Source organism: Centruroides sculpturatus, unplaced genomic scaffold (genome assembly GCF_000671375.1).
Source record: "Centruroides sculpturatus isolate CEXI.00-Female unplaced genomic scaffold, Cexi_2.0 scaffold109, whole genome shotgun sequence".
In the NCBI taxonomy this organism is placed as follows: domain Eukaryota; kingdom Metazoa; phylum Arthropoda; class Arachnida; order Scorpiones; family Buthidae; genus Centruroides; species Centruroides sculpturatus.
Genome location: NW_019384440.1, coordinates 619,990 through 633,376, shown reverse-complemented (window position 1 = coordinate 633,376; position 13,387 = coordinate 619,990). Strand labels below are relative to the sequence as shown.

The 13,387-nt window shown below is 28.1% G+C and overlaps 1 protein-coding gene and 1 long non-coding RNA gene across 2 annotated transcripts in view; both read right to left on the bottom strand.

Moving 5' to 3' along the window:
- The window catches only part of LOC111620118 (nesprin-1-like), a 307,506-nt gene extending 305,809 nt beyond the window's left edge, over window positions 1–1,697 (bottom strand). The window contains exons 1-2 of the mRNA XM_023361978.1: window positions 1,557–1,697; window positions 322–617 (exon numbers count right to left, since the gene is read on the bottom strand). Of these exons, the coding sequence (XP_023217746.1) occupies window positions 322–523 (202 nt within the window). The 5' untranslated portion in view covers window positions 524–617; window positions 1,557–1,697. The remainder of the gene's footprint in view (window positions 1–321; window positions 618–1,556) is intronic.
- A 5,407-nt stretch (window positions 1,698–7,104) lies between these two features.
- Window positions 7,105–9,823, bottom strand: LOC111620133. Its single transcript, XR_002755860.1, has 3 exons — window positions 9,683–9,823; window positions 8,448–8,743; window positions 7,105–8,273 (listed from the first exon to the last, which is right to left on the bottom strand). It is a non-coding gene; the product is annotated as an uncharacterized LOC111620133 (long non-coding RNA).
- Between the last annotated feature and the right edge of the window lie 3,564 nt (window positions 9,824–13,387).

Genomic DNA, 13,387 nt, shown 5'->3' with positions numbered 1-13,387 from the left:
ATGACTTTAGTGTGATATCTATATATAAATACTCCCATGATTGCATTAATGTATGTCAGAAACAGTACAGAGACCAGATGGAGTTATGGCATTCGGCCAGGATGCAGCAGGTATTTTTCAAAAAAGTCCATACTCCAATCTCAAAATCTGTAACCTCATTAACAGCAAATATATCTTTGGAGTAATAGTTCAAATATTAATGGAAAAATTAAATTTTTACTTATAATGTAAATTAGCGAGAAATATATAATCCAATTTTGGTTAAATCATAAATGCAGGAAAGACTTATACAAAATCTAAATATATATAAAATTAACATACCTGCCAAATAATTTATTGTCTGCAAATATTGATATTCTTTCTCGTCTATGTAATCTTGAGATTGAGCGGCTACAATTTCGGCCGTACTCAGGCCTTCTTGTTCTTCGGCCTGTCCTTCTCCCCATATCCTTTGACCCCAAGGATGGGGAGGACCGGCGGACGGAGGATCACCTTCTTTTTGCCACTGATGCCAAGATGCCATATTTCATTAAAAGGAATAGCAGCAACAATTAACACTGCATCACCTCTGCTGCTCAAATCATTTATATAATTCCTTACAGTTCCATGTTGTCAAACTGAAAATATTAAAATAAATCATTAACATACATATAACTATTAAATCAAAATCACATATAATGTTACATAATATATTCATTGAACAGATTATTATTGTTAGAATACCATTTACTAAAAACAGTAAATGTGACAGTCTGTATCTACCATTCCAGTTACTATTTTAAATGATGCTGATTATAGTACATTGCACAATGATCACGGTTCACAGCCAGCCACCACTATACAAGCATGAGAAGATGCAAGTGGAATAGCATTTCTCAGTCTTGTCATTTTTCTTACAGTCTAAATGGTGCCAGACGGTACATAAAAACAAAAACTATTTTTAATGGTATGAAGAATAGAAATTTAAAAGTTTTAATTGTATAATTTTGTTTAGTCTATGAAAAATATATTCTTAAAATTTTATCTTTATATTTAATTATTAATCATCAAATGATAAATTTCTGTTTATATAACACCGTCCTTAACAAACCGTTGATCTAATAAAATCTGATGTAGTTTATTAACTAATGACTTTATTATATTAAAAATTATTTTAAAATATGTAAATGACATCTGACAAGTAATGTAATTTATTTATTACCTAATTTTTTTTTATTATTTTACACAAAATATTTATTTTATTTATTTATTTTTTTTCAGTTTTACAGATAGAAAATTTTGTAAAGTTTGAGATTAAATAAGTAAATAAATATATACTAAACAAAAATAAACTGTTTATTCAAATTAATTTCTAAAGAACAAACAATAAATATAAACAAAGATAAGTTTTTTTTAAATTACTGTGTACAGAATAAAGCCTCAATCAAACTGTAGTTAAATAATTTTAAAAATCCTTATGAATTTAAATTTAGGACATAAAAATTCACTCAGTTTCACTGCTCTTTAATATAAACAAGACCACGTTGTAGAATGAAATGTATGAAAACATCACTTACCTTCAATTTCTGATGGAAAAACGAAGAAGAATAATTGAAAACTTCTTTCTTCGAGTCGGACGAGGCTCGAAATGATCATAAGTTTTTTTACAATTCGGTGGCACGAGTTCCCACATGCGCCACAAACATTCGTAAACAGAAAAGGCGTGTACCTTGTCAACGCAACACCATCTGGTGATCAATTATGGAAGTAACAACAATTGTCAAATTATTTTATTATTTTTTTTCTTTTAGAAAATTTACGTTAATTTTTTTATATTTTCGTGTATAAAAAAATTAATAAATTACGTAAATAATTTTTTTCGTTACTTTACGCATTACTCGCATTTTAATATCTTTCGCGTTTTGTATCGAAATTCGAATTTTTTTTTTTTATTGCCGAAATTTAAATCTGTAGCCTTTAAAATAGTTTTTAAAAAATTTTCTTTAGTCGTTGATTTACTTGTAAAAAAGTATCAAAATCTATTAAAGTTATTCCTTTAACGTTACTCATAGATTCCATAGAGGATCAATAGGCGTATATATCGATTTTCTGAGTAATTTCAGGGAAAGGCAACATTAATTTAAGGGAACTCGTCGATAAGAAAGTGTTGTATTTAATTAATAAATTTAACAAACTGGCATGGTTAAAGCTATTGAAATAATCCCAATTTAGATGAACGAGAGGAGAAACATTGCCAAGACACTTAACTTTGCTATCATCGGTATAACGGCTCAAGATCCCCTATTTATAGATGAACGTTTATAAAACAAATAGACTAAATTGGAGAAAGAGAAGGTGAAGGGCATCCTCCCACTAATGAACAATTTAAAACGATCTTTTTTACTATTACTTTTTTTATGTGATTTGTGCATCCCGTTCATTTCTCAAGGAAAAATAATAATAATAATAATGGATCTGAAGTGTTGTAGTATTAAATCTTATGGAGTATTTGTGATTTGGGTGTTGGATCCCTCAGTTACATAAAATTAAACAAAAAAAATGTTTATAAATAAATAAATGGTTCTTTATGGTGCGCTTAATTTTTCTTCATTCTGGTTTTATTTTTTACATCATAGGAGCAAAATCTTAGTTACTCCACTTTTTTTCTATTTTAAACATGAAAGTTGTATTCTACAAGTACATAAAACTATTATTTCTTTATAAATAAAATAATTAACTTGTGTAATTTATACTTTTAGAGCATATTATTTCTCTTTCTCTGGAACATATCTAGAAGTTTACATAATGTAAATTTTCCATTATGTCATTCATAAGCATATTAGTTTTCTGTGAATCTAGCACAAGCATATTAATTTTCTTTAATTATTCATGAAACCATACAATTTCAATAGCTATTTCAAGACAATTTTCTATTATTAATTAATCTTCTAATTAATCTTATGTGTATTGGATGTAAAGTTTCATAGTATGTACTGTAATTTATCAACACTTTTTTTCTTTTTTAAATATGAAGATTATGTTCTGCAGACAAACAAATCTTTTAATTATTTAGATCAGTAATATAATTTAACTTATGTAATTTGCATTTACAGAGGACATTTACAATAAATTTCTATTTTTCTAGAATATAACTACAGCTATAAATCTTTATGCAGTAAATATGGCATGTCTAATAGATAAGTTATTTTCCTGTGAATCTTATCAATTGTTTTAATTGTTATATATTAAAGTTTATTTTTACAGCAAATTAAATTAAATACTAATTTGTACTACCACATTTCATTTACTAAAATAAGTTACTTTATTGTTTTTCTATAGATCTAATTATACATTAAAATAATTCTTTTAATTTATAAATATATCTCTACACCTACACTTTTCATAATATAAAACTTTTTTTTTAATTTTGTTTTGCTTTGCTTTATTTTCAACATTTTAAACTTCATATTAAAAAAAATTCATAATTTTATTTAAAAAATAATAATAGTAATTTTTTTGAAATTTGTCTTATCTTAGTTCTGAAATATCTGACATTTTAAATAGCATGATATTAGATTTATTATCATTAACAATGCTTCATATAGTAAAATAATTAATCTGATGAACACAGAGATGTAATTTGTAATAAATTAGATTCTATAATTATATGAACATTTCTTATTTAACAATTTTCTAAGTGAATTTTTAATATTCCAACACTTTTGCATCATTTTCATGTTAAATAAATGTGTAGTCTGAGGGGGGTAAACATTAAGTAATATTCTACATGTTTTTCCCTTATCTTAGTGCTTTTTTTAAATAATTTTAAACTTTTAATCAATCCAATAATCAAAATTCTTAGAAAATTTCAAAACTCGAATTCTTAGATATGGAAATTCAATATTTTAGAATAATGTTTATATATAACTCTCGATTATCCAGAATAAAATACATGAGACATATCCTTAAATATGGAGGACCTCTATGGGATGGCATTGAAGGAAAAAAAATGATAGAAGGCCAGGTAGGTCCTACGTGAAGGCCTACTAACTTAAAGAAAATACAGCGTTACAGTGACGTATCCAGGACTTTGAGAATATGGATGGACTATGGATCTTGTAACATGGAATTCAATAATAGGAGAAAACCAGCTAAACAGGCTGAGAGACTTAGAGATCCAGAACGAGTATATACACAAACTTAACTGACAAAAAATGTCAATTAGAAAGTTGTAGGCCATAAAAACATTTGAAAGAACCCCTCTTTTGTTCGACACATTAGCGAGAAGATAAAACGAAAAACAAATCCAAAAAGCCAGCAAAGTTTTGTTGCTGTCGTGCAGTGAAGCACCTCTGGTTGTTTTGCCCGAATGGAAAGATTGCAGGTGCTTCAATGCATGACATCGACTTTTATTTTCACTTATAAAAAACATACAACTAGCAGATACCCGCTTTGGCTAGTGAAAATGATATATTAAGTAAAGGTAATATAGTCATATAAAAATACACACACACATAAAAATTCATATACGGAAAAAGAATATGTGCTTCCAATAAACAGACACACAAACGTGAATTCGAAGTAGTCTATATCCTTCCCAGGACTATCCTGAATTCATGTAGGCCTACGAAGTTTCATAGAAATCGGTTCATCAATTCTCGCGTGATTTACGGGCAAACAGACATACTGTGAATTCAATTTTATATGTATAGAAGAATCTGTTTGTTTACGAGGAAAAATTGACGTTATAGAATGGGAATCCAACTTGTTAAGAAACCAAAATTACGTTATTCTGGAATAACATTAGCCTACTTTTAAATGTTATAAGTGACGTCAAAGGATTCTGGATAATGTTAAAAAGTGAAAGTGGTATCATCCGGCTTTTCTTAATATTCTCCAAAAGTAAACATTTCTACTGAGAATCGAACTTAACATTTCATAAATTTTCTTAAAGTCAAACATTATAAATTTATTGATAATAAATGATCACGTTGTTTACACTTGCATCTCTTATGTTACTTACACGAGATTCTTTTAAAATATTTAGACATCAAAAGTGTATATCGTATAGAATATCCTTATAATTCTTTTAGGTGCAATAAATTCTAGACAAATACAAATCTAGAATGTATGTGCATACTAAATGAATTAAGCTAAATCTCAAGAACGTCTTTCAAATGTGGAGAGAATTCTGAAAGATTAATTTTTTTGATATTAAAAATTGTTATATATCCTTGTATATTAAAAAATAATAAAATTTGAAAATGCCATGAATCATTTGTAAGAAATTTTTTGAGGCTTTGGAAATATAAGGACCTGAGCAGTGGAGCGTTATCCTATGGGCAAAAAGGGCAATTGTCCGGACCTCCACCAATATGGGGGGGCCAAACTAATCTTTTATAAACTCATTACTTTAGTAAGAATATCGAAATTTAAATTTTGCGCCATGTCTGGAGACCCTAGATTGCTGGTGTGACGAAGAACTTAATCTTTCAGAGATAGCGTTAAAAAATATTTTCCTAAAGAAAATGTCTGAAGTCGACATTGTACGCTATATGATCCCCCTAATTCAAATGTGCCTGGGTCCCACGAAGCTATGGACTTCAGCTAAATGGCCTTTCTGATCTGCATCTTAAATCATACAAAAATCCTTTATTGCTCTTTTAAATAACTCTTGTAAGCTCAAGCACACACTTTACAATTGAAACATTGAATGAAATGTTTACTAGATCCGGGAAGTAGAACCTATGGTGCCTAAAGGGTACATTAGTTTTTTTTTTTTTATTAAGGTTTTATATGTATTTAAAATCCGAATTCGGATCCTAATTGTTGTTTTCAACATGTCGAATGGTCTTGTAAAAAGAGTTAAAATGGTCGCTTTTCCGCTAAGATTCGATGATTTGCACAGATGTGTAGAGGTACAACAGAAACAAAGGATTTTGCTTTATAATTGAGATGAAATTCATTATTACAGTTTAATAATAGTTTATGACAAAGGATGACGAGAAATAAAGAAGGATAAAGAAATTAAACATTATTTTATCGTTAAACTACAAATAAAAGTGGAAGATTCTTATTTCCGTTTGTATAAAAGGCATCATTTTATAATAATTAATTATATAAAAAATTTTAAAATAAAATTTGAGATGGCGTCACGCACAGTTTTAAATGTTACCGGGAAAGTTAAGCAATTTGTTGCTGGTTTTTTTTTTAAATCGGGTTTTGTTTTGATTATGTCTTGTTCATTAGAGCATTAACAAATGTAAAGTAGAATCGGTCCATCACGTCCAAACCGGCTCCCGGGAAAATTCATATCAAGAAATTCTGGGGCAAGATGATCCTGGTGGTGCGCCATCTTGCTGGAATATATTTATCTAATGATCTTCCAATTGAAATAGCAGAAACTTCTGTAGCATATAAACATAGTTCACCTCTATCATTGCTTTTCAGCAAAGGAAGAGACCCTAAAATTTTCGATTATGACGAATATGTTATTCACAGTTCTGGTCTCTCAGACTTCTCGAATGGCGTGAATGTTTTCTGATCCCCATACTCTGTAGTTATGATTCAGCATCCCAGGTAAGTGTCAGCCTACCCCTTTTGGAAACCCGGAAACGAATCCCAGGAATTTTTCGATGATTCCATTCAAGGATATGTGGTTCCGGACGTCTCATTTTGGACTTCGTCGATTGAACAATGGATTTGGCTAAAAACGTCGGTGTCCATAGGAACAATTTGTTTTGAAGATCATCTTTGGATATGGTACAGTACCTTCAATCGCAAATAGCTGTACTACTCACTGTTATAAGCTATCTGGCAACGTAATGTGAGCAGTTTAAATATATCAGGTTCCAGGAACGTGTTGTTCACACTATACGTATTTGACCTGTACAAGTCTTAACACAGAACGGACTGTTTGAATTCATTATAAAAGAACAAAAGGCGTTTCAGACTTTTATAATTTTTTAAGCTCTCTCAATAAGTTGAAAATAAGTGGTTTCGGCGATTCAATTGCCGCCGAATATTTAAAAATTTTTATAATTACAAGTACTGTATTTATTATTCCGTGGTGTTATAATTCCAGAGAGAACGGCTGGTTGGCCGAGTGTTTTNTTATAAATATAAAATATACAGAATTTTATTAAATTAATAGCTTATTTAATCATATGTAAATTTATATATAAAGTTTATATTCCAGAAGCATGTTTAATCTAGCAATCTTCTACAAGTGAATTACTTAACTGCTTGACTAACAAGTAAGTGATGCTGTCATTGTTGCATAATTCTGCTTAACAATTTGATCAATTTAAGATTGTAAATGTCACGTACAATAACACTAGCTATTGCAAAGAAGAATAATATTACCTTCTCAAATATCCGAATTTAAAAATTCCGTTTTCAATATAAAAGTATCGAATTTTAATTAAAGCTTACGTAAACAAATTACAAGTTTTTATGCTTTATAAAATTAACTTAAATATATTTTCAACATTTATAACAAGAAAAGTAATCTTCATGTACAAAGTGATATAACTACTTGTTCAAATTAAAGTAGGAATAAATTCTCAGATACTTCTTTAGGTATTTAATATTTATGACTGTTTTGACAAATACAGGAAAGTCAACTTAAGTAAGGTCAGTCAGCGATTATAATAGATTCCGAAGCATGTGATAGGTGCCAGAAATCTTATACAAGAACAGAATAATGAATGTAAAATGTGTCTAAAGAATTTTATATCATCTCTTTAGAAAATTATTCTGAAGTTTGATATTAAATATATTTAAATTTTTGAATGTAATCAATCATGAAAAATTATCTTCTTTAAGAGTATTTTATGATTTTACCAAAAAAATTTGCAATTTTATAAATATGATTAGTAATTTGTTCACAGTTGGAATGGTTTCAAAATCAACTAAATTCTGCTATTTCACGTTGATAAAACTATTATTAGCACATCCCACTAAACCAAATAAAAATTCTTAGCTTTATTTAATCTTTTTTATTGATGTTTTTATATAATTTCAAACACAGTTAAAGTAAATATTTTATTGTAATTCTGTCATTACTCTTCCTTCAGAATGTTTTAAAAGCTATAGGCCCACAGAATCTTTTTAACTTTCTTGCCAGTTGCCACAATTCTTAAAGTATGACTTTAGTGTGATATCTATATATAAATACTCCCATGATTGCATTAATGTATGTCAGAAACAGTACAGAGACCAGATGGAGTTATGGCATTCGGCCAGGATGCAGCAGGTATTTTTCAAAAAAGTCCATACTCCAATCTCAAAATCTGTAACCTCATTAACAGCAAATATATCTTTGGAGTAATAGTTCAAATATTAATGGAAAAATTAAATTTTTACTTATAATGTAAATTAGCGAGAAATATATAATCCAATTTTGGTTAAATCATAAATGCAGGAAAGACTTATACAAAATCTAAATATATATAAAATTAACATACCTGCCAAATAATTTATTGTCTGCAAATATTGATATTCTTTCTCGTCTATGTAATCTTGAGATTGAGCGGCTACAATTTCGGCCGTACTCAGGCCTTCTTGTTCTTCGGCCTGTCCTTCTCCCCATATCCTTTGACCCCAAGGATGGGGAGGACCGGCGGACGGAGGATCACCTTCTTTTTGCCACTGATGCCAAGATGCCATATTTCATTAAAAGGAATAGCAGCAACAATTAACACTGCATCACCTCTGCTGCTCAAATCATTTATATAATTCCTTACAGTTCCATGTTGTCAAACTGAAAATATTAAAATAAATCATTAACATACATATAACTATTAAATCAAAATCACATATAATGTTACATAATATATTCATTGAACAGATTATTATTGTTAGAATACCATTTACTAAAAACAGTAAATGTGACAGTCTGTATCTACCATTCCAGTTACTATTTTAAATGATGCTGATTATAGTACATTGCACAATGATCACGGTTCACAGCCAGCCACCACTATACAAGCATGAGAAGATGCAAGTGGAATAGCATTTCTCAGTCTTGTCATTTTTCTTACAGTCTAAATGGTGCCAGACGGTACATAAAAACAAAAACTATTTTTAATGGTATGAAGAATAGAAATTTAAAAGTTTTAATTGTATAATTTTGTTTAGTCTATGAAAAATATATTCTTAAAATTTTATCTTTATATTTAATTATTAATCATCAAATGATAAATTTCTGTTTATATAACACCGTCCTTAACAAACCGTTGATCTAATAAAATCTGATGTAGTTTATTAACTAATGACTTTATTATATTAAAAATTATTTTAAAATATGTAAATGACATCTGACAAGTAATGTAATTTATTTATTACCTAATTTTTTTTTATTATTTTACACAAAATATTTATTTTATTTATTTATTTTTTTTCAGTTTTACAGATAGAAAATTTTGTAAAGTTTGAGATTAAATAAGTAAATAAATATATACTAAACAAAAATAAACTGTTTATTCAAATTAATTTCTAAAGAACAAACAATAAATATAAACAAAGATAAGTTTTTTTTAAATTACTGTGTACAGAATAAAGCCTCAATCAAACTGTAGTTAAATAATTTTAAAAATCCTTATGAATTTAAATTTAGGACATAAAAATTCACTCAGTTTCACTGCTCTTTAATATAAACAAGACCACGTTGTAGAATGAAATGTATGAAAACATCACTTACCTTCAATTTCTGATGGAAAAACGAAGAAGAATAATTGAAAACTTCTTTCTTCGAGTCGGACGAGGCTCGAAATGATCATAAGTTTTTTTACAATTCGGTGGCACGAGTTCCCACATGCGCCACAAACATTCGTAAACAGAAAAGGCGTGTACCTTGTCAACGCAACACCATCTGGTGATCAATTATGGAAGTAACAACAATTGTCAAATTATTTTATTATTTTTTTTCTTTTAGAAAATTTACGTTAATTTTTTTATATTTTCGTGTATAAAAAAATTAATAAATTACGTAAATAATTTTTTTCGTTACTTTACGCATTACTCGCATTTTAATATCTTTCGCGTTTTGTATCGAAATTCGAATTTTTTTTTTTTATTGCCGAAATTTAAATCTGTAGCCTTTAAAATAGTTTTTAAAAAATTTTCTTTAGTCGTTGATTTACTTGTAAAAAAGTATCAAAATCTATTAAAGTTATTCCTTTAACGTTACTCATAGATTCCATAGAGGATCAATAGGCGTATATATCGATTTTCTGAGTAATTTCAGGGAAAGGCAACATTAATTTAAGGGAACTCGTCGATAAGAAAGTGTTGTATTTAATTAATAAATTTAACAAACTGGCATGGTTAAAGCTATTGAAATAATCCCAATTTAGATGAACGAGAGGAGAAACATTGCCAAGACACTTAACTTTGCTATCATCGGTATAACGGCTCAAGATCCCCTATTTATAGATGAACGTTTATAAAACAAATAGACTAAATTGGAGAAAGAGAAGGTGAAGGGCATCCTCCCACTAATGAACAATTTAAAACGATCTTTTTTACTATTACTTTTTTTATGTGATTTGTGCATCCCGTTCATTTCTCAAGGAAAAATAATAATAATAATAATGGATCTGAAGTGTTGTAGTATTAAATCTTATGGAGTATTTGTGATTTGGGTGTTGGATCCCTCAGTTACATAAAATTAAACAAAAAAAATGTTTATAAATAAATAAATGGTTCTTTATGGTGCGCTTAATTTTTCTTCATTCTGGTTTTATTTTTTACATCATAGGAGCAAAATCTTAGTTACTCCACTTTTTTTCTATTTTAAACATGAAAGTTGTATTCTACAAGTACATAAAACTATTATTTCTTTATAAATAAAATAATTAACTTGTGTAATTTATACTTTTAGAGCATATTATTTCTCTTTCTCTGGAACATATCTAGAAGTTTACATAATGTAAATTTTCCATTATGTCATTCATAAGCATATTAGTTTTCTGTGAATCTAGCACAAGCATATTAATTTTCTTTAATTATTCATGAAACCATACAATTTCAATAGCTATTTCAAGACAATTTTCTATTATTAATTAATCTTCTAATTAATCTTATGTGTATTGGATGTAAAGTTTCATAGTATGTACTGTAATTTATCAACACTTTTTTTCTTTTTTAAATATGAAGATTATGTTCTGCAGACAAACAAATCTTTTAATTATTTAGATCAGTAATATAATTTAACTTATGTAATTTGCATTTACAGAGGACATTTACAATAAATTTCTATTTTTCTAGAATATAACTACAGCTATAAATCTTTATGCAGTAAATATGGCATGTCTAATAGATAAGTTATTTTCCTGTGAATCTTATCAATTGTTTTAATTGTTATATATTAAAGTTTATTTTTACAGCAAATTAAATTAAATACTAATTTGTACTACCACATTTCATTTACTAAAATAAGTTACTTTATTGTTTTTCTATAGATCTAATTATACATTAAAATAATTCTTTTAATTTATAAATATATCTCTACACCTACACTTTTCATAATATAAAACTTTTTTTTTAATTTTGTTTTGCTTTGCTTTATTTTCAACATTTTAAACTTCATATTAAAAAAAATTCATAATTTTATTTAAAAAATAATAATAGTAATTTTTTTGAAATTTGTCTTATCTTAGTTCTGAAATATCTGACATTTTAAATAGCATGATATTAGATTTATTATCATTAACAATGCTTCATATAGTAAAATAATTAATCTGATGAACACAGAGATGTAATTTGTAATAAATTAGATTCTATAATTATATGAACATTTCTTATTTAACAATTTTCTAAGTGAATTTTTAATATTCCAACACTTTTGCATCATTTTCATGTTAAATAAATGTGTAGTCTGAGGGGGGTAAACATTAAGTAATATTCTACATGTTTTTCCCTTATCTTAGTGCTTTTTTTAAATAATTTTAAACTTTTAATCAATCCAATAATCAAAATTCTTAGAAAATTTCAAAACTCGAATTCTTAGATATGGAAATTCAATATTTTAGAATAATGTTTATATATAACTCTCGATTATCCAGAATAAAATACATGAGACATATCCTTAAATATGGAGGACCTCTATGGGATGGCATTGAAGGAAAAAAAATGATAGAAGGCCAGGTAGGTCCTACGTGAAGGCCTACTAACTTAAAGAAAATACAGCGTTACAGTGACGTATCCAGGACTTTGAGAATATGGATGGACTATGGATCTTGTAACATGGAATTCAATAATAGGAGAAAACCAGCTAAACAGGCTGAGAGACTTAGAGATCCAGAACGAGTATATACACAAACTTAACTGACAAAAAATGTCAATTAGAAAGTTGTAGGCCATAAAAACATTTGAAAGAACCCCTCTTTTGTTCGACACATTAGCGAGAAGATAAAACGAAAAACAAATCCAAAAAGCCAGCAAAGTTTTGTTGCTGTCGTGCAGTGAAGCACCTCTGGTTGTTTTGCCCGAATGGAAAGATTGCAGGTGCTTCAATGCATGACATCGACTTTTATTTTCACTTATAAAAAACATACAACTAGCAGATACCCGCTTTGGCTAGTGAAAATGATATATTAAGTAAAGGTAATATAGTCATATAAAAATACACACACACATAAAAATTCATATACGGAAAAAGAATATGTGCTTCCAATAAACAGACACACAAACGTGAATTCGAAGTAGTCTATATCCTTCCCAGGACTATCCTGAATTCATGTAGGCCTACGAAGTTTCATAGAAATCGGTTCATCAATTCTCGCGTGATTTACGGGCAAACAGACATACTGTGAATTCAATTTTATATGTATAGAAGAATCTGTTTGTTTACGAGGAAAAATTGACGTTATAGAATGGGAATCCAACTTGTTAAGAAACCAAAATTACGTTATTCTGGAATAACATTAGCCTACTTTTAAATGTTATAAGTGACGTCAAAGGATTCTGGATAATGTTAAAAAGTGAAAGTGGTATCATCCGGCTTTTCTTAATATTCTCCAAAAGTAAACATTTCTACTGAGAATCGAACTTAACATTTCATAAATTTTCTTAAAGTCAAACATTATAAATTTATTGATAATAAATGATCACGTTGTTTACACTTGCATCTCTTATGTTACTTACACGAGATTCTTTTAAAATATTTAGACATTAAAAGTGTATATCGTATAGAATATCCTTATAATTCTTTTAGGTGCAATAAATTCTAGACAAATACAAATCTAGAATGTATGTGCATACTAAATGAATTAAGCTAAATCTCAAGAACGTCTTTCAAATGTGGAGAGAATTCTGAAAGATTAATTTTTTTTATATTAAAAATTGTTATATATCCTTGTATATTAAAAAATAATAAAATTTGAAAATGCCATGAATCATTTGT